Source organism: Dendrobates tinctorius, unplaced genomic scaffold, assembly GCF_039654945.1.
Source record: "Dendrobates tinctorius isolate UK_male_01 unplaced genomic scaffold, ASM3965494v1 ptg000134l, whole genome shotgun sequence".
In the NCBI taxonomy this organism is placed as follows: domain Eukaryota; kingdom Metazoa; phylum Chordata; class Amphibia; order Anura; family Dendrobatidae; genus Dendrobates; species Dendrobates tinctorius.
Genome location: NW_027361802.1, coordinates 1,604,263 through 1,626,851, shown reverse-complemented (window position 1 = coordinate 1,626,851; position 22,589 = coordinate 1,604,263). Strand labels below are relative to the sequence as shown.

Sequence of the window (22,589 nt, the reverse complement as noted above, 5' to 3'; positions counted from 1 at the left end):
ATCTTATGGACTCCATATTGAACCTCTTGTATCTGAACCAACTGTTCACGGGATGGAGGTTTATTATTTTTCTTGATTCCCCTGATGGTTTCTTTATTGAGAAAAGGCTTGAGTAATGACCCCTGCCCTCTTCCTGAATAGGTACTGGAATGATTGCTGCCATTTTTTAAGAGGTCCAGAATATCCGAGCACATGAGGGAGGCTGAAGATATAGGGGAACTGGTTACGAGAAACCTCTCTGGTGGGCGGTTTTCAAATTCTATCCTGTACCCCTGGGCAATTACTTGAAGAATCCACAGACTCGTGGAAAATTTTTGCCAACTCTCCAGGAACCTGTTTGGCCACTCCCCTACTCTGTTGGCATCATTTCTTTCGAGAGCCTGATCCTGAGAAGACGGAATCTCTATTTCTTCCCCCTTTGGGATAGCTCCACCTTCCAGACTTCCCTTTCCCCCTATAGTCTGTTCTCTGGCTATAACAGAGCCTCCGAAAGAGCTGGTATTTTTTACGCTTTTCCTCGGGAAACCCTTTTCGTCTGAGGCCTTCTTTAGAATGTCATCTAAGACAGGCCCGAATATCTTCTTCCCCGAGAAAGTTTGTTTTTTGATTGTATGTCCCCCGACCAGCTCTTTAGCCAAATGGCTCTTCGAGCTGCGTTGGACAGCGATTAGTTTCTGGCTGCGAACTGCACCGATTTCTCGGATGCCATCAGCCAGGAAGCCCGTAGCCAATTTCAATAAGGGAAGGGACTTTAGAATCGACTCTAGGAGTCTTGGACGTCAAATGCTCCTCTAGATAATCCACCCATAAATGCATGGAACGTGCTAGTGATGTTGCTGCTATATTGGCACGTCGAGAATTCCCATTTCTTTTCAAGAGTGCTTCCGCTTTCCAGTCCATAGGTTCCTTTAGATTAGAGGAGTCCTCAAAAGAAATAGCCGTTCTCTTAGATAGACATCCCGATTGGGAAGGTATCTTGGGGATATTTTCCCATATTTTGACCTCAGCGTCAAATGGTAGCTGTAGCCTGAAGTCTCTGGGAATCGTTACCCTCTTTTCTACCTCCTCTCATTTCTCTAGAATCAGGGACCGAATATGAGCGTTAACAGGGAAAACCATTGTTCTGCCTTCATACACGTTGACACGGTGTGCAATTCAGCATACAGCATAAACCACGGCTCTGTCTTCCAAAATAAGCAGACTGTTCTCTGTAGTCTAACTTGTTTGTGAAAAGTATAGAACATGCGAGCAAGCGCACGCGAGTGCGGTAAAACTAAAGAATACAAATGACATGCATAAGTACTGGGCAGATGTTCACACAACTAACAAGTACAGAAGTATTCAGTGTGATGCAGCTTACATAGAAAAAAACACAGGTGTCCAATTACATCTACTGAGCACTGACTGCTATACAGCTAATATCTCTGCACACACTGCATTGCAAGAAATATATTACGCTTACCAGATATGCTTTACGCAGATAACGAACTCAAGTTGGAGAGTTAACATGGAAGACAGGTAAACACGTGCATCTTATGATATACACAGAATAAAAATGTCACCTTCTTTGTCCCAGAATACATTGCTTCAATCCCATAGTGCATTGCTTCTGTTAAAGTCACAGACTGTAAATGCCTAAGACACTGCTATAAACTCAACCACCACTAGATGGTGCTATAACTAACCCAGCACATAATACAAAAACATCTTTGCCTTTGCAGTGGTGCTAAACTTTACAAGACTTCTGACTGGTGGGTGATGTTGACTTGTAAGACCAAGCTACATGTATTAAACAAGCAATGGCACAAACAAACGAGTTCCAGGTTGAAAACCTGCTGAAATGGTGGGATTTGAGGTGATTGTCTGAAGTCACCGTACTTACAGCGGATACCTGAGGGCGGATTTCTTCATCTGCATCTGAATCTACCAGTTCAAAGGCGTCTGATTCATCACTAAGGCGTTGAACGTTATAAGAATGCAGGGCACGTAAACCAGGTTGTGTCCTTAAGGTGTATCGATTCAACGGATCTAGTTGCATGGTCCGCAGGATTGTGGTGTGTGGACACAATGCCACTGTTTAGGGCAAGTGGATCTCCTGATCCTTAGCACCCGATTGCTGACGTAAACATAAAAGCGTCGAGTTTCGTTGCAAATATACCCAAGCACTACCTTGCTGACTGAGTAGAAACTCAACGTCCTTGATGTCCAGGTCAATCTGTCGAGATAGTTCAGCTAACTTTACTGCTAGCACAGCCGCACAGAGTTCCAGTCGGGGTATTGTGTGCTCCTGGACTGGCGCAAGATTTGCCTGGCCCATAACAAGCCTTACATGGCATTGACCCTTGATGTCAGTAGTTTTCAGATATGCTACTGCTGCAATCGCTTTGGTTGAGGCATCGCAGAAGATACAGAGCTTTTGAGTCTTGACTCCTGTTGATGGCACTGAAGGGTATGGTCGTGCCACGTAAAGATCTGACAAGACTTCTAAAGATTTCTCCCATCTTACCCACAGATTTCTCTTCTCCACGGGAAGCGGATCATCCCATTCAGACATCTCTTGAGTGAAGTCTCATTATTTTACCTTGGATAGTTACAGGGGTTACAAATCCTAGAGGATCGTACAGGCTGTTTATAATGGACAGGACGCTTCTACGTGTGAAAGCTTTTTCTTCTTTGCTGATCCGAAAGGTAAATGCATCTCTATTCAAATCCCAGATCAAATCAAGGCATATCAGAGCTCTTGCCTACTGTTTTACACTTCTTTTCACAGGCATTTTCGCTCTCCATTTGCTTTTCTTTTAGCTTTCTCTTTTCAGACAAAAGTTTACACCAAACACTATCCCCCCCACACACAAACAGTTAAAAATGAATTACTTGACACAAGCACCATATTCATAAAAAAGTCTAGCCCGTCACATTTGCCCCAACAGCACTATTCAGTGGAGGAGGTATATGCTTTCCTTGCCTCCGACACATAGCGAGGGAGAGGATCCCACATTTCTTTATTTCTTCATCCTCTTACTCCTCGGGTCCTGCGGAACCGCCACGCAGACGTCCTAGGACAGAAGATGAGACAGCGCCCACCATTACGGCCCCCGTATGGACCTAACACCCTGAAAATTTCGAGCCACCGATTCCTGATTATGGCAGAATCAGGAATCAAGTTTGACACCACCGGCCTCACAGAAATAGACTTTCAAAGTCTTTTTCTCTCAGGATTTTGTTAACCTCATGGCGGGCCAAACTAATTTATATGCTCTGCAATTTTTGGCACAAAACCCCGGTTCAACATTTTCTAACTGGTCTCCCGTATACGCAGTTGAAGTGATTCAGTTTTGGGGCCTGGTCCTTCACATGGGGATTCTGAAGAAGCCAGAACTTCAGCAATATAGGAGTGTTGATGTTTTATACAACACTCCAGTGTTCCAAATGGTCATGGACCAGATGCGTTTTGAGGCCATCCACAAATTCCTGCGTTATACCGATATTGCACAGTGTCCGCCACGAGATGACCCCAACTTTGACCATCTGTTCAAAGTTCGGCCGGTCATCGAACACTTCAACAAGAAGTTTGCTATAGTGTATGTGCCCCAAAGAGACATCTGCGTGGATGAGTCCTTAGTTCTTTTTAAGGGAAGGCTCAGATTCAGTCAGTATCTGCCCAGCAAGAGGGCCAGGTACGGAATTAAACTCTACAAACTACGTGAGAGTTCCTCAGGGTACACCCACAGGTTTAGAGTTTACGAAGGAAAGGACACCAGGATTTAACCCTCTGAATGTCTCCCTGTCCTGGGAGTGAGTGGGAAAATTGTGTTGGTTTTGGTGCACCCACTGCTGGAGAATTTTTATACCACTGAACTTTTATACCAGCATCCCACTATTCAAATCCCTCTCTGCACGATGTATCGCATCTGCGGTACTGTCTGCAAAAATCAGAGTCCTCCCGAAAACACTACTTGGGCAGATGCTCAGAAGGGGTGACAGCAGAGCCCAATGTAGCAACCACCTGCTGGTGGTCAAGTACAAGAGGGATTTCCTTCTCTTGACCACCATACACGGTGATGGCAGCACCCTCAGCACTGTACGAGGTACCTCTACACAGGTCTGCAAACCAGGCTGTGTACTGGGGCAAAACAAAAACATGGGGGGGCATTGATCTCTCTGATCAACTCCTCCAACCATACGGTGCTTTGAGAAAGGCCAAGGAGTGGTACAAAAAGCTGGCCATGCACATTGTACAAATGTCAACGCTCATCGCTTTCCTGCTGTCACGATGTGCACGCCACACCGATACGTCCTAACTTTAGTTCCAGGAGATAGTGGTTAAGGCCCTGATATTTGGCACTCAAGAAGGAGCAGGCCCCAGTATTTCTGGAACTGAAGGTGCTCGTATCGTACCAGGTCAGCATTTCCCGGGGGTGGTCCCACCAACTGGAAAAAAGGTCAGGCACAAAAAAGGTGCCGAGTGTTACAAAAGGGGAATACACAGGGACACCATTTATCAATGCGACACCTGCCCCAAAAAACCTGGCCTGTGTATGAAAGATTGCTTCAAACTGTACCACACCTTCATGCACTACTAATTTACATAAAGGGAAACAGTAGTTTAGTTCCAAAAAGGGGCACATCTAGATAAGTTCCTTGGGAGGTCTTGTTTCCAAAATGGGGTCAGTCGTGGAGCATTTCCACTGTTTAGGCACATCAGGGGCTCTTTAAACGCGACATGACGCCCGCAGACAAATCCATCAAAGTTTGCATTTCAAAACGTCACTACTTCCCTTCCAAGCCCCAACGTGTGACCAACCAGTAGTTTTCTCCCACATATGAGGCATCAGCGTACTCAGGACAAATTGAACAACTTTTGGGGTCCAATCTCTCCTGTTACACTTGGGAAAATAAGAAATTGGGGGCTAAAAGATCATTTTTGTAGAAAACAAATGATTTTTTATTTTCACGCCCGGGCGTTATAAACTTGGGGGTTAAAAGTGCTCACCACACATCTAGATAAGTTCCTTGGGGGGGGGGGGGTCTAGTTTCCAAAATGGTGTCACTTGTGGGGTGTTTCCACTGTTTAGGCACATCAGGGGCTCTCCAAACGCGACATGGGGTCCAATCTCAATTCCAGCCAATTTTGGTTTGATATAGTCAAAATGGCACACCTTCCATTCCGAGCCCTGCCGTGCACCCAAACAGTGGTTTTGCCCCCAAATATGGGGTAACGGTGTAAAAATGAGAAATCGCTGGTCAACTTTTAACCCTTATAACTTCCTACCAAAAAAAAAAATGTCTTTCCAAAATTGTGCTGATGAAAAATAGACATGTAAGAAACGTTATTTATTAACTATTCTAAGGACATAAAAAAATCAAATTTTGAAAATTACAAAATTTTCACCATATTTCCTTTTTTTTAAAAAATAAATGGAAGTCATATCGAAGAAATGTTACCACTACCATGAAGTACAATATGTTACGAAAAAAAAAAAATCTCTGAATCGCCTAAATCCGTTCAAGAGTGAAGTGTTATTACCTCCTAAAGAGACTGTGGTCAGAGTCGTAAAAATTGGCCCAGTCATTAACGTGCAAACCACCCTTGGGTTTAACCCCTTTCTGACATCAGACGTACTATCCCATCCATGGGACCCGGGCCCCTATGCCCATGGATGGGATAGTACGTCTAGAGCGATCAGCGGCGCCCACGTGGTGAGCGTCGCTGATCGCGGCTGGGTGTCAGCTGATTATCACAGCTGACACCCGGCACTATGTGTCAGGGGCGGTCACGGACCGCCCCCGACACGTTAACCCTTTGCACACCACGATCAAACACGAGGGGAGCATCGGCAGGGAGGGGGCTCCCTCCGTGCTTCCCTGAGCCCCCCACGGCAGCGAAATGTGCAGCGCTGCTGCGGAGGGCTCTTTCCCTGCCTGTCCCCGGATCCAAGATGGCGACAAGGACCTTCGGGGGCCTGCAGGGAGCTGGCTTCCTCAGTGCCTGCAAAGCGCAGGCATAAGGAAGCCTTCTGCACTGCCTGTGACAGATTGCTGATCTGTAACTGCGATCTGTGATGTGACAGATCAGCGATCTGTCACAGGACAGTGATGTCTCCCCTGGGACAACCTAATAGAGAGAAAAAAAAAAGAAAAAGTGTAAAAATAATTAAAAAAAAAAAAATATTCCCTAATAAATTCATTTTTTGGAAATAAAAAATAAAATAAATAAATAAAAGTTCACATATTTGATATCGCCGCGTCCGTAACGACCTGCCCTATAAAACAGTGCTATTAGTTAACCCCTTTAGCGAACCCCTTAAAAAAATAAGAAACGAAGCAAAAAAATAATGATTTATCATACCGCCGAACAAAAAGTTCAATAATGCGCGATCAAAAAGACGCATATAAATATGCATGGTACCGCTGAAAAAGTCATCCTGTCCCGCAAAAAACGAGCCGCCACACAACGTCAGAGAAAAAATAAAAAAAAAAAAGTTATAGCTCGCAGAATAAAGCGATGCAAAAATAATTATTTTTTATATAAAATTGTTTTTATTGCATAAAACCACCAAAACATTAAAAAAAAAAATGACATAAATGAGGTATCATTGTAACCGTACTGACCCAAAGAATAAAACCGGTTTATCAATTTTACCTCCCCAAAAGAAATTCATGAAACACTGGTTTTTGTTCATTCTGCGTCCCAAAAATCGGAATAAAAAGCGATCAAAAACTGTCACGTGCCCGAACATACCACCAATAAAAACGTCAACTCGTCCCGCAAAAAATAAGACCTCACATGACTCGGTGGGTCAAAATACGGAAAAATTATAGCTCTCAATATGTGGTGATGCAAAAACTATTTTTACAATAAAAAGCATCTTTTAGCGTGTGACAGCTGCCAAAAATAGTAAATCAAACCCCCTGTTATCACCCCCTTAGTTAGGGAAAAATAATAAAATTAAAAAAAAAGTATTTATTTCCATTTTCCCATTAGGGTTAGGGGTGTGTTGGAGTTAGGGTTGGAGTTAGAATTGGGGGTTTCCACTGTTTGGGCACATAAGGTGCTCTCCAAACGCAACATGGCGTCTGATCTCAATTCCAGACAATTTGCGTTGAAAAAGTCAAATGGTGCTCCTTCCATTCAAAGCTCTGCCATGCGCCCAAACAGTGTTTTACCCCCACATATGGGGTATCAGCCTACTCAGGACAAATTGCAAAACAACTTTTGGGGTCCTATTGCTCCTGTTGCCCTTAGGAAAATAAAAAATTGGGGGCAAAAATATCACTTTTGTGGGATAAAAAAAAATATGATTTTTTTATTTTCACGGCCGGGCATTATAAACTTCTGTGAAGCCCTTGGGGGTTCAAAGTGCTCACAACACATCTAGATAAGTTCCTTAAGGGGTCTAGTATCCAAAATGATGTCATTTGTTGGGGGTTTCCACTGTTTAGGTACATCAGGGGCTCTCCAAAGGCAACATGACACCCGCAGACCATTCCATCAAAGTCTGCATTCCAAAACGTCACTACTTCCCTTCCGAGCCCTGACGTGTGCCCATACAGTAGTTTTCTCCCACATATGGGGTATCAGGGTACTCAGGACAAATTGCACAACTTTTGGGGTCCATTTTCTCCTGGTACCCTTGGGAAAATAAAAAAAATGGACTAAATGATGTTTGTGGAAAAAATACGATTTTTTATTTTCACGCCGAGGCGTTATAAACTTCTGTGAAGCACTGGGGGAGTTCAAAGTGCTCACCACACATCTAGATAAGTTCCTTGGGGGGGGGGGGGGTCTAGCTTCCAAAATGGTGTCATTTGTGGGGGGTTTCCACTGTTTTGGTACATCAGGGGCTTGCCAAACGCGACATGGTGTCCAATCTCAATTCCAGCCAAAAAAGTCAAATAGTGCTGCTTCCCTTCCGAGCTCTGCCATGCGCCCAAATAGTCGTTTACACCCACATATGGGGTATCAGCGTACTCAGGACAAATTGCACAATAACTTTTAGGGTCCTGTTACCCTTGGAAAAGAATTGAGGGTGAAATGATAATTTTTGTGGAAAAAATATGATTTTTTAATTGTACCGCTGTACGTTATAAACTTCTGTGATGCCCTTGTGGGTTCAAAGTTCTCACCACATATCTAGATAAGTTCCTTGGGGGTCTAGTTTCCAAAATGGGGTCACTTGTGGGGGGTTTCCACTGTTAGGTACATCAGGGGTGCTCCAAACGTGACATTGCGTCCGATCAGAATTCCAGCCAATTTTGCATTGAAAAAGTCAAACGGCGCTCCTTCCCTTCTGAGCTCTGCCATGCGCCGAAACAGTGGTTACCCCCCCCCACATATCAGGTATCAGCGTACTCAGGACAAATTGCACAATAACTTTTCCAGTCCAATTTCTCCTTTTAACCTTGGTAAAAAAAAAAAAAAAAAAAAATTGAACCTGAATTTTTTTTGTGAAAAAAAGTTAAAATGTTTATTTATTTTTTTTTTTTTTAAATATTCAAAAAATTCCTGTGAAGCACCTAAAGGGTTAATAAACTTCTTGAATGTGGTTTTGAGCACCTTAAGGGGTGCAGTTTTTAGAATGGTGTCACTTTTTGGTATTTTCTATCATACAGACCCCTCAAAGTGGCTTCAAATGTGATGTGGTCCGTAAAAATAAAATGGTGTTGTAAAAATGAGAAATCGCTGGTCAACTTTTAACCCTTATAACTTCCTAACAAAAAAAAAAATTTGGTTCCAAAATTGTGCTGATGCAAAGTAAACATGTGGGAAATGTTAGTTATTAATGTTGTTTGTGTGCCGTATCTGATTTAAGGGCATAAAAATTCAAAGTTGGAAAATTGCGACATTTTCAAAGTTTTCGCCAAATTTCCGTTTTTTTCACAAATAAACGCAAGTTATATGAATGAAATTTTACCATTAACATGAAGTACAATATGTCACGAGTAGTGTTGAGCGATACCGTTCGATACCCCAAAATATCGTATCGGATGGTATCGCCCGATGCGAAAAAAATATCGGGTATCGCCGATTCCGATACCGGAAGTCCCATTCAAGTCAAAGGGACGTCCGGTATCGGAATTTAAAAAAGCCCTTTATTTCCTTGTTGGCTAATTCTACATAATTGAAAACAAATAAGAATCATGTAGAATGTATTGTGGGAGGTGGAGGAGACATTAAAAGCATAGTGGTTTATTCAAATCACATGGCATAGCATTAATTCCAATTTATTTTTTCAAGACGTTCGGAGTTAAGATATTGACTATGTTAACCTTTTTTATATTTTGTCAGATATGTATGTTTCACAACTTCCATGCTCTTCACCTTCTTTTGTACTTCTCCCACACTTTCTCCTTCATGATCCGCAGCAGTAGCATTTTTTTCATCAACTTTTTCTTCACCTTATTCATCTTCTTCTTCTTCACCTTCTTCCCATTAATTTTTTTTTCCATTCTTCATATTCTTATTCAGCTATTAATTTTCATATGCTATTCTTTTTCTTCATTTTCTTATGGTGACAGGCATTCCTATAGTACTTATCTATAAAAGTTATAAGATTACACCTTACGTTCTGCCTGTCACAAAAGACTTACAACAGGATTTGTCCTCGTTCAGCTTGGCCTGCAACAGCAGGCATTTTCCAGGGGCACCACGAGTAGGAACGGACTCACCCCCATTTACGGCTTAGTCTTCTTCTGTTATAATTTTAATTTCTTCTATGCTGATTTTTAGTCTTATGCTTAATGTTCTTCTGCTTTTGCTTCTTCTGTCTTTTGTTCTGTATCTTGGTGGTTGTCTTCATGTTCTTTGTCCTCTTGGTCTTATTATTTAGGGTCATATTTCTGGTCTTCTTTGGTGTGGTCTTCAGGGCCGTCGTCATCAGGGTTGTCGTCATGGAGATCAATAAGGATTACCAAAGACAATTTCAAAAAGCTTGATCTTGGAAATGTAGCAGAAGGTACAAGAAGGCTGAGAAACCAGCGAGAACCAGCTGACAGTACTGGAACCCGTAGTGGCAGCAGCAGGAACAAGAGCCAATGGCACTACTGAGGAACAGCTGACGGTGCTGGACCCCGGTTACTATGCAGGAGGTACCTGTGCTAAAAACCACTACCAAGGACCAGCTGACGGTGCTGGACCTCGGATACTGAGATGGAGGCACCTAGGCCAAAGGCTCTGGCGAGAACCAGCAGACAGTGCTGGAACCCGGATGGGTAGCAGAAGGAACAAGAGCCAATGGCACTACCGAGGACCAACTGATGGTGCTGGACCACGGTTACTAAGCAGAAGGTACCTGTGCTAAAAAGCACTACCAAGGACCAGCTGACGATGCTGGACCTTGGATACCGAGATGGAGGCACCTAGGCCAAAGGCTCTGGCGAGAACCAGCTGACAGTGCTGGAACCCGGGTGGGTAGCAGAAGGTACCCATCCAAAGCAAAGTAGCCAGGCCGCAAGCCGGCCGCAGTTACCAAAACCCACAGTCCTACAGGGGGTCCATGTCCCATTGGCACTACGGATCCAGCCTTCAGTGCCAGTTCCCGCAGCCCACATAGGAGTCACCTAAACTGCAGGCACCGTAGAGTCAGCTAACCCGGCCGCAAGACGACAGGACAATGGAATGGTGGCATAGTGACCTTGACACTACCCGGAAACTCCAGGCGTGCTGAAAACAGGCTGGGCAACAGGGAGTACCCGTGCCAAAGACACTGTCGAGCACCAACTGGCGTTGTTGGAGTCCAGGGACAATCATGGTGTAGGCCGAGTCCTACTTGGTGGTAGTTTTAGATTGTTTGTAGGCTACAACAGACTGTCAACGTGCTCCAATTAGGCATCTGTCTCCACTCTGTTTCCAGGATTTCACGTGACCACCAACACCGCCAATGTGTACAGCAGCCGTCTGCCCAATCCACACGTGTTCCTGGGTTACTGGGGTTCTGTAATGTCAGCAGATCCTCTGATGTGTGTATGCCAATGTCTCCTGCTCTGTCCACATTCCCACCGCTTGCAGTAGGAAGGTGGACAGCGCAGGAGACAGTGCCGGACACACATTGGGGGATCTGCTCACGTAACAGAACACCAGGAACAAGTGTGAAATGCGTGGACGGCAACTGTGAGCAGGAACTGGCGGTGTTGGAGGTCAGGGGAAATACTAGAGACAGAGTGGAGACAGAGGCCAAATCAGAGAATGTTTAAATCTGAAGTAGTTACAATTTGGAGGCAGCAGCAGTTTGCCCTCCACACAGCAGGGGATCAGCTGACGTTACCGAACCCCACTTTCACATGAACGAGTGTTTTTTTCTGTGTGGACAGCACTTCCGAACAACAACTGACGATGTTGGAGGCCAGGGATAGTCATTTTGTAGGCCTACTTGGAGGCAGTTTAAGATAAGACGTTGTTTGAATTTGGCGGCAGCAGGAGAGTTTGCCGTACACACAGCAGGGGATCAGCTGACGTTACCGAACCCCACTTACACGAGCGAGTGTTTTGTCTGTGCGGACAGCACTTCTGAGCACCAACTGGCGGTGTCAGAGCCCAGGGAAAAATCAGGTAGTAGGCCGAGGCCTACTTGGTGGCAGTTTGCGATTGTTTCTAGACTACTACTAACTGTCAACGTACTCCAATTAGGCCTCTGTCTTCACTCTGTTTCGAGTATTTCATTTGGCTTCCAACCACTCCAGTTGCTGCTCTGAAATGCTGTCTGCACAACCCACACTTGTTCCTGTGTTACTGGGGTTCTGTAACAGCAGCTTCTCCCTAGAGGTGAGTCAGGCAATGTCTCCTGCTCTGTCCACATTTCCACTACAAGTAGTGGGAATGTAGACAAAGCAGGAGACATTGCCGTGCTCACCTCTGGAGATGAGCAGATGTTACAGGACCCAGGTAACACAGGAACAAGTGTGGATTGTGCAGACGGCACTTGAGAGCAGAAACAGGCGGTGTTGTAGGCCGGAGGAAATACTCAAAACAGAGTGATGACAGAGGGCAAATCAGAGAACATTAAATCAGAGGTAGTCAGAAGTTGTAGGCAGCAGGAGAGTTTGCCGTACACACAGCAGGGGATCAGCTGACGTTACCGAACCCCACTTACACATGAGCGAGTGTTTTGTCTGTGTGGACAGCACTTCTGAGCAACAACGGGCGTTGCTGTAGCCCAGGAAATAAAGTTCAGGTCATAGAAACATGAACACAACAGGAGACCTGGATCCTGTTGCCTTCCAATTATTTATTCTGGTAGAGGACTGGCAAATTCAGGTGAGATCCAGGCCTTGTTCATTTTCAGAAAAGTAAGCCGGTCAACATTATTGCCGGATAGTCGCGTGCGACGGTCTGTTACCACACCACCTGCAGCACTAAAGACACGTTCCGATAATACACTGGCAGCGGGGCAAGCCAGCACCTCCAATGCATACTGGCTAAGCTCTGGCCATGTATCCTGCTTAGAGACCCAATACTTGAACGACGAAGAGCCGTCTGGGAGTACACTAACAGGGCAAGACAAGTAGTCTGTCACCATCTGACGGAAACGTTGCCTCCTGCTGACTGGAGCAGTCTGTGATGGTGTAGCCGTTTGTGGCGGTCCCACAAAACTTTTCTACATTTGGGCCATACTGGCCTTGCCTTGTCCTGCGCCACCGCCTCTGCTACCTCTTTGTGCAGAGCTTCCTCCACTGCCTCTACCCACATGGCTACTTTGAAAAGCACTACCAGCAACACTTGCGGGGGGAATGGAGAATATGATGGCCTGCACAAGTGTTTCTTGGTACTCCCGCATTTTTCGCTCCCGGTTCAACTGTGGTATGAGGCTTTGTAAGTTGTCCCGGTAGCGAGGATCTAGGAGGGTGTACACCCAATAATCAGCCGTGTGGAGAATGTTGGCGATGCGGCGGTCATTTAACAAGCACTGCAGCATGAAATCAACCATGTGCTGCAGACTGCCAACTGGTCCGGAAATGCTGTCCCCAGCTTGAGGCAGCATCTCTGCCTGCTCAGCATCACCCCACCCTCGCTGTACACACCGACTACTAGAGCCTTGTGTACCTCCCTCCTCTGGAGAGATGTGTTCCTCCTCCATTGACTCCTCGTCATCCTCCTCACTAAGTGTCCCCTGCCTGGGCCTTTGTGTGGAAGCACGTTGCGCAGACTTGCCAGAAGCAGATGGCATTTCTGACTCCTCATCCTCGACCTCTTCAAAAACCTCCTCACTTAGTGCTTGTAAGGTTTTTGAAGCAGACATATGAGGGGGACAGTCATGCTTATTAGTGCATCATCTGCACTGGCCATCCACGTGGAGTCATCGAAGGCACGCAAAACTTGGCAGATGTCCCTCATAGTGGCCCACTCAGTAGTGGTGAAGTGTGTCCGGCGCACAGTGCGACTTGTTTGCGCCTGATGCAGCTGGTACTCCATTACTGCTGCCTGCTGCTCACACAACCGCTCCAACATATGTAACGTTGAATTCCACCTGGTGGGGAGGTCACGTATGATGCGATGTTCTGGCAGGCGGAATCGGCGTTGCAGAGATGCAATGTGCGATCTTGCCATGCTGGAACGCCGCAAGTGAGCACACTCTAGGCGAACCTTGTGCAGCAGTGCATCAAGATCCGGATAGTCCCTCAGAAAGCTCTGCACGACCAAATTGAGCACGTGTGCCAGACATGGTATGTGTGTGAGGTTGCCTAGGCCCAGAGCTGCCACTAGATTTCGGCCATTGTCACTCACTACCAAACCTGGCTGGAGATTCGCTGGCACAAACCACACATCGCTCTCCTGCTTGATGGCATTCCAGAGCTCCTGTGCTGTGTGGCTCCGATTCCCCAAAGAAATTAATTTAAGGACGGCCTGTTGACGTTTGGCCACACCTGTGCTCATATCTGGCCTAACAGGCTCATGCAGTGCTGATTCCGAGGAACTAGAGGAGGAGGAGGACCCAATATGTAAAGACTGCATTCCTGCAATCCTTGGAGTTGGCAGAATACGTACAGAGCCATTCTCCAGATCTGTACCCGGCTCCACAACATTGACCCAATGGGCAGTGAGGGAAAGGTATCGTCCCTGTCCATGGCTACTGGTCCACGCATCGGTGGTCAGGTGGACCTTGCTACTGACGGCGTTTAGTAGCGCATTTTTAATTTTTCCCTCCACATGCTTTTGCAGGGCAGGGACGGCTTGCCTGCTGAAATAAAAGCGGCTGGGCACATTGTATTGTGGAACTGCCAATGACATCAAGTTCCGGAAGGTGTCAGTCTCCACCAGCCTGAATGACAGCATCTCAAGGGCCAGTAGTTTGGCAATGCCGGCATTCAGAGCCAGTGCTCGGGGATGGTTTGCCGAGTATGGCCGCTTTTTCTCCCATGCCTGTGCTACTGATTGCTGGTGAGTGGCCTGGGAGTGTGCTGATGACTGCGAATGTGGTTCAGTGGGTGGAATTTCACTTGGTCTCTGGACAACAGTGGCAGTGGTTCTTCCATGGCGTTCCAGTGAGGAAGCCGAACCAGCTGTGTGTGAGCTGGAGGAAGAGGCCCCAACACGAGCTGAAGAGGTGGTAGGTGCTGCTGAAGGTTGGCCTACATCTTCAATGTGTCTGTGTAACTCCACCTCATGCTTGGTATGCATACGTTTCCACATATTTGTGGTATTGAGGCTGCTCACATTTTTCCCTCGTTTCACTTTCTGATGACACAGCTTGCATTTGACAAAGCAAATGTCATCTGCAACGGTGTCAAAAAAAGACCACGCACTGCAAGTCCTGGGAGCGCCCGTTTTGTGTTTTGGAAGAGGATTGCTCCTCACGGGTGCCAAAGTGGAGGCTACAGGCAACCAAGTCTGCCCCCGCCCTCTCCCTCCTCTTTCGGCCGCTCGGGGTTCTCTTCCTCAGAGCTGCTCCCACCACCTTCCTGTGGCTGACGCCATGATGGGTCAAGGACCTCATCTCCACTCCCCTCTTCAAGCACCAGCCGGTCCTGGGTTGTCTCGCCAGCACTGTACGCACCAGAAATTGGCAACTGAGTCTCATCATCATCATCAGATGAGCACTGAGGTGTGCTGACAATAGGCACTGGCCCACCCGCCTCTTCAGATTCAGAGGGACAAAGCAGTTGCGCATCACTGCATACTCCCTCTTCTTCACGCTCTAGAATGCTGCTTGGCTGGCCACCTCTTTCCAAGCCAACAGATTGAGAACAGAAGTAAAGATTGAGATGGCTCCTGTCCAGGGCTCTCAGACTGCCTGGGCAATTTGGCAGGTGGTGAAGAGACAGATGATTGCTCTTCAGTGCTCTGGCCTTGGGAGGATGCGGAAGTCATTGAAGTGGATGCGTTAGCTGCCATCCATCCAACAACGGCTTCAATTTGTTCGTCACGCAGCAGTGGGGTACGTCGAGGTCCTACAAAGCTGCGCATGAAGGACTGTTGCCAGTTAAAAGTGGGGGATGCCGGGTCACTGGTGGCCACAGCAGACACCGAATCCCCACGTCCTCTCCCTGCTGAATCCCCCCGTCCTCTCCCTGCTGAAACTCCACGGCCACGTGCCTTACTACCTGCCTTCTTCATCTTGGTAGACTGATAAAGATAGGCAGAAAAGTTAAAAAGGGGTGGCTTAGTGTTCTTATTCCTGAACACCTGCTAACCAGTATAAAACACTAATTTGGCTAAGAGTGTGTGTACTACACTTTAATATGATCTAATGTTGCCTACACAACTGTAAAGTGGAGTGTTTGGTGAACTTTATTTCCAAAGTTTGAAAGCTATAGTATCACAAACTTTTTGGAGCGATTAGAATGCAGGAAGCTAACCTACAATGCAATTGATGAGGCTCCAAAAAATAGGGTGATACTAGTCGGGCTGGCCATGAAGGGCACAAGCCAGCAAAAAGGCTCCTCTAATCCTATATAGTGTTTGCAACCAACCAATGACAATGGATGCGGATGGAAGCACACTAATATAGGAACAAAAATCTGGGTAAATTAGCTACAAAAAAAGGACTATGTATAAGGCAGTGACGCACGCTGAGCGGACTACAGCTAGTGGTGGCTGTAGAACACACTGCAACGTGAGCTGCACTCACACACAGAGACCTATCAGACAGCCAAAAACAGTGCAGAGAAATGGGCTATAGAACTGAAAGGCTGCTGAAAGGCTCCGCTGTCCACTCCTTTAGTGTTTGCAACCAACGTATATGGATACGTATGGAAGCACACTATAGAGGAGAAAAAAAAAAAAAAGCAGCAATAAAAGAAAAATGTGTATGAGGCAGAGACACATGCTGGGCGGCCTACAAGCAGACGTGCCTGCAGGACACACTACACAGCGTGGGTCTGCACTCACACAGCCCTTGCAGACAGCTATTAAAACAGCGCTGCTGGGCTACAAAAATGCTACAGTGGTGGATTATGTAGCCTGGGTAGAGCAATAGATATTTTAGATGATCGCTATTTCTAACTGTCCCTCACAGTCTTCAACAGCAGCCTGTCCCTAACTGAATTCACAGCAGAGTGACCAGAAATGGCGGCTGCAGCGGTTTTTATAGTGCATCATGACATCATTTCAGCAGCCAATCACAGCCATGCCATTGGCTGAATCAAATCGAGCGGGCTCCTAGCATTATGGGAACTTCCGATTCTGGTATTCGACATGAAAAAAGTATCGGAACTAAGTATCGGAATTCCGATACAGCGAATATCGGCCGATACCCGATACTTGCAGTATCGGAATGCTCAACACAAGTCACGAGAAAACATTGTCAGAATCACTGGGATCCATGGAAGCGTTTCAGAGTTATTACCTCATAAAAGGACAGTGGTCAGAATTGTAAAAATTGGCCTGGTCATGAACATGCAAACCACCCTTGGGGCTTAAAAACCCTTCACTTGTAGTATGGGGTAAACCGCTGCACATTTGGAATGTGTGCTCAAGTCCTTGGGGGTCCCAAAGTCACTGCATTTGTTGCACATTCTGAGGATTTTCTGCAGCAAAATCTATTCTACATAGATTTCATAACTGTTACTTGCACATTTTTATACTGATTTTTTTTTTTTCCCGTAAGTGAGAGTCTGTAGTGCAAATTGTCCTACAGACCTTCCACAACGAATGCTTTTAATTCTAATATTTCAATAGAGTGGTAATAGCTGGGGCTGAAATCGCAGTGTTGAACTTATCAATTTCCCATGGTGTCACATTGTGACCTACTGTGTCAGTTGGAAATTTTTCCAAATGCGCAGGATTTTCTGCTGATGGTCGCAAATCTCGTGCTCCTCACTTGTCAGACATTAAAGAACACTTCTCAGCATGATTTTACAATGTAAAGACATGGCTGTGAAGATGCGGCAAAGCTAAGTTCACATTTGCGGATAGCCGAGCTGCAGACTTCCTCCGTGTAACTACGCTCACTGCCGCACCTCCTCCTGTCAACTCCACCTACGTTCACATGCGGCTTGCGTACCTATCTTTAACATTGGGTACGCAGGCCGTGTGGATGTGTCGTTTTGACGATGCAGCGACCTGCGTCGAACGCAACATGTTGCAATTTTGATGCGGTTGCCGCATCGTCAAAACGACACATACGGAGGCATCCGCATACATCGGCACGGCCTGCGCATGTTAAAAAAAAAAAAAAAAAAAGCGATTTTTGCAACACCATTTTATTTTTACGGACCACATCACATTTGAAGTCACTTTGAGGGGTCTATATGATAGAAAATACCCAAAAGTGACATCATTCTAAAAACTGCACCACTTAAGGTGCACAAAACCACATTCAAGAAGTTTATTAACCCTTCAGGTGCTTCAGAGGAATTTTTGGAATATTTAAAAAAAAATAAATAAAAAAAAATGAACATTTAACTGTTTTTCACAAAAAAAAAATACTTTAGGTTCAATTTTTTTTTATTTTACCAAGGGTACCAGGAGAAATTGGACTGGAAAAGTTATCGTGCAATTTATCCTGAGTACGCTGATACCTGATATGTGGGGGGGAACCACAGGGGAACAAAAACCAGCGTTTCATGAATTTCTTTTGGGGGGGGGGGGGGGGGGGGGGGTGAGTTTACACCGTTCTGCGTGCAATAAAATTGATAAAGCGGTGTTATTCTTTGGGTCAGTACGGTTACAGCGATACCTCATTTAGGTCTTTTATTATGTTTTTGTCGGTTTTATGCAATGAAAACTATTTTATATAAAAAATAATTATTTTTGCATCGCTTTATTCTGCGAGCTATAACTTTTTTATTTTTTTGCTGATGATGCTGTATGGCGGCTCGTTTTTTGCGGGACAAGATGACCTTTTCAGCGGTACCATGGATATTTATATGTGTCTTTTTGATCGCGCGTTATTGGACTTTTTGTTCGGCGGTATGATAAATCATTATTTGCTTCGTTTTTTATTTTTTAAGGGGTTCGCTAAAGGGGTTAACTAATGGGAAGGTTTTATAGGGCAGGTCGTTACAGACGCGGCGATACCAAATATGTGTACTTTTATTTTTTTTATTTCAAAAAAATGGATTTATTGGGGGAATATTTTTTTTTTCTCTAATTTATTTGGCAATTTTTTTTTAAATTTTTTTAACATTTTTTTTTAAACTTTATTACCTTGTCCCAGGTGGGACATCACTGTCCTGTGACAGATCGCTGATCTGTCACATCACAGATTACTGTGACAGATCAGCAGGCTTCCTCGTGCCTGCGCTTTGCAGGCACTGAGGAAGCCAGCTCCCTGCAGGCCCCTGAAGGTCCCCGTCGCCATGTTGGATTCAGGGGCCTGCAGGGAATGAGCCCCCCGCAGCAGCGCTGCAATGGGGGGCTCAGGGAAGCACAGAGGGAGCCCCCTCCCTGCCAATGCTTCCCTTTAACCCCCGGCACACCGCGATCGTGTTTGATCGCGGTGTGCAAGGGGTTAATGTGTCGGGGGCAGTCCGTGACCGCCCCTGACAGTGCCAGCTGTGATAATCAGCTGACACCCGGCCGCGATCAGCGGCGCTCACCACGTGGGCGCCGCTGATCTCTATGACGTACTATCCCATCCCTGGGAATTAAGTCCCAGGGCACATGGACGGGATAGTACGTCATATGGGATTAAAACCTCATTTAGGCTATGTGCACACGCTGCGGTTTTTGCCGCGTAGCCGCTGCGGATCTGCAGCAGTTCTGCAGACAGTGTACAGTAGCATGTAAATCTATGTGATTTACAATCTGCTGTGCACATGCTGCAGTTTTGAATCCGCAGAAATGACATGCCACTTCTTTTCTGCAGATTCTGCTGCGGTTTACCATCTCCTCCATTGGAGTTTAAATAAACTGGAGCAGTGGGCAGCAACTAACAGAATGGTTTTTAACAGGGAGAAATGCAAAGTACTACATCTGGGCAATAAAAATGAAAAAAGCATATATAGAATGGGAGGAATAGGGCTAAGTGACGGCACATGTGAAAAAGACTTGGGTATACTAATAGATAACAGACTGAATATGAGTCAACAGTGTGATGCAGCAGTAAAAAAGGCAAATGCAATTCTAGGATGTATTAACAGAAGCATACAGTCTAGATCAGGGGTCCCCAACCGCCGGTCCGCGGCCCAGCACCGGGCCGCTGCAGTGCCCTTGCCGGTCCGCGGACACAAGGGGAGCCAGGGGCGGTCAGTGGCGTAGCGGGGGCTGGGGCGGCGCGCAGCAGTTCTTAGCGGCGGCCAGGGAGCGATCCAAGCAGCTCCGCTGCCTGCAAGAGGGAATAGCAGGAGCGGAGCTGCAAGGACCCATCCAGCTTCCTGCCCGCCGCCCGCGCTTCCTGTCTCTGACTGACACAGAGAGGAGCGCGCCGCTGCTGTGTCAGAGCGAGGAAGCGCGGGCGATGCTGCGGGCAGGTGAGAGGAGAGAGGTGGTGTGTGTGTGTGTGTGTGTGTATGTGTGCGTGTGTTGGTCTGTGTTTGTGTAGCCTGGCCCTGGAGGAGATGGGGACATGAGGAGAAGGCCATGAGGGGAGTGATGGGGAGAAGGGAGTGATGGGGTGAAGGCAATGATGGGGAGAAGGGAGTGATGGGGTGAAGGCAATGATGGGGAGACAGCAGTGATGGGGTGAAGGCAATGATGGGGAGACAGCAGTGATGGGGTGAAGGCAATGATGGGGAGACAGCAGTGATGGGGTGAAGGCAATGATGGGGAGACAGCAGTGATGGGGTGAAGGCAATGATGGGGAGACAGCAGTGATGGGGTGAAGGCAATGATGGGGAGACAGCAGTGATGGGGTGAAGGCAATGATGGGGAGACGGCAGTGATGGGGAGAAGGCAGTGATGGGGAGAAGGCAGTGATGGGGTGAAGGCAGTGATGGGGTGAAGGCAGTGATGGGGTGAAGGCAGTGATGGGGTGAAGGCAGTGATGGGGTGAAGGCAGTGATGGGGTGAAGGCAGTGATGGGGTGAAGGCAGTGATGGGGTGAAGGCAGTGATGGGGTGAAGGCAATGATGGGGAGAAGGGAGTGATGGGGTGAAGGCAATGATGGGGAGAAGGGGGTGATGGAGCACTTATTCAAAACCTATGGTGGGTTGAGTCACATTATAAATGTTATTTAATTATAAGTATGCACTGCTACACTACAACCGTGTCCATAGCCCCGCCCCCTTATGACCAAAGCCCCGCCCCTGCCACACCTCCATCCCCGCCCTGCCAGGCCATGGAAGAATGGTCTTGCTTGAAACCGGTCCCTGGTGCAAAAAAGGTTGGGGACCACTGGTCTAGATCACGTGAAGTCATTATTTCCCTCTACTCCTCTTTGGTCAGACCTCATCTGGAATATTGTGTCCAGTTTTGGGCACCACATTTTAAAAAAGACATCAACAAACTGGAGCAAGTTCAGAAAAGAGCGACCAGAATGGTGACCGGTCTGCAAACCCTGTCTTATGAGGAAAGGTTGCAGGATTTGGGAATGTTTAGTTTGCAAAAGAGAAGACTGAGAGGAGACTTAATAGCTGTCTACAAATATCTAAAGGGCTGTCACATTGTAGAAGGATCATCTTTATTCTCATTTGCACAAGGAAAGACTAGAAGCAATGGGATGAAACTGAATGGGAGGAGACACAGATTAGATATTAGAAAAAACTTTTTGACAGTTAGAGTGATCAATGAGTGGAACAGGCTGCCAAGTGGTGAGTTCTCCTTCAATGGAAGTCTTCAAACAGAGGCTGGACAGACATCTGACTGGGATGATTTAGCGAATCCTGCTTTGAGCAGGGGGTTGGACCAGATGGCCCAGGAGGTCCCTTCCAACTCTAAGATTCTAGAGGTGATAAACCGCAGGGGAAAACCGCTGGCCAATCCGCAGGTCATTTTACCTGCGGTTCCACGGATACAAATCCGCAGTGTGCACATAGCCTTAGGCTGTGTGCACACTCTGCGGATTAGGTGCGGATTCATCCGCGCGGATTTTGTAAAATCCGCAGGTGAAACCGCAGGATTGCTCTGCGGTTTTTCATCTCCTCAATAGAGGAGATGGCAAACCGCAGGAGAATCCGCAGAAAGAATTGACATGTCAATTCTTTCTGCGGATTGAAAACCGCAGATAATCCGCGCGGAAAATTCCGCACCGTCTGCACTGCGGTTTTTGATTCCCATAGGGAATCATGCTACTGTACACCGCAGCAAAAACTGCTGCGGGTCCGCAGCGGCCAAAACCGCTGCGGAACCGCAGCAAAATCCGCAGCGTGTGCACACAGCCTAACACATCTCAGAAAAAGTTTGCACAAAACTATGCAGATTTTTACCCTTTGCAAGGCTTTATATACAGAACCATACTCCACGACATTGATTTGGTTGAGGATTTCCAGTCAAATCCATGGAGGAAACCGTGGGGCCTCACAGAGGAGCCGGCTCTGCTGCTGATCGTGTGCCTTTGGCTGGCAGCACACCCTACACAGTATAGCCGCACCAGTGTGCACACCGCCCTACAGGCAGAGTAGTAGGCCAAGCGCAAGTAACCCACAAATCCAGCACAACGGATAACGCCACAGCATGAGGCTGCACTACACAGTCGCCTCTCTGTAATGGACACGGAGCAGCCAGTGCAGTGCTAGTAATGACGCCAAACAACTGCTCGTTTTCCTGCAGACACCTCCACACAGAGGCCACCAGCGGTCACACAACGTACAGGTATTGTCACCGTCGCTCTTCTGCTCCGGAGCCACATGGCGGAACTGGCAATGCGGCCGGGAACAGCTCCCTCGCTCTGAGGTAAACGGGCAATTCAGGAGACGGAAAAAACCCGCGGACCGGAGCATGGGTCATCCAAACCGATCCTACAGCGTAGAAAGTTCCCGCTCTTCAGTTCAACCAATCACGTGACAGCAGCAGTGTCTTTAAGGACTGCGTCATCAGCAGTCATCCAATCAGCTCCTTCGGAATTCCTCCAGCGCTCCAGAGAAAGTTCGGAGTCAGGTACGGTTACCAGGACGTTGCTATGCGAGGCAGTTCTATAACCATACCCAGATTTCCCACATGAACTGCCAGCAGTGCACTCACAGATTGTATTGTCCCACCAGGGTTATTTCCACAGTACATGTATATAGTATTAACCCACGAAGGTTACGCTAATTGCACAGTACATGCATATTCT

The 22,589-nt window shown here is 46.8% G+C and overlaps 1 protein-coding gene across 1 annotated transcript in view; it reads right to left on the bottom strand.

Annotated features, from left to right (window-relative positions):
* Positions 1-22,294, bottom strand: part of LOC141048252 (RNA exonuclease 1 homolog) — a 324,762-nt gene extending 302,468 nt beyond the window's left edge. The window contains exon 1 of the mRNA XM_073543671.1: positions 22,125-22,294. Coding sequence (XP_073399772.1) covers positions 22,125-22,254 — 130 coding nt within the window. The 5' untranslated portion in view covers positions 22,255-22,294. The remainder of the gene's footprint in view (positions 1-22,124) is intronic.
* Between the last annotated feature and the right edge of the window lie 295 nt (positions 22,295-22,589).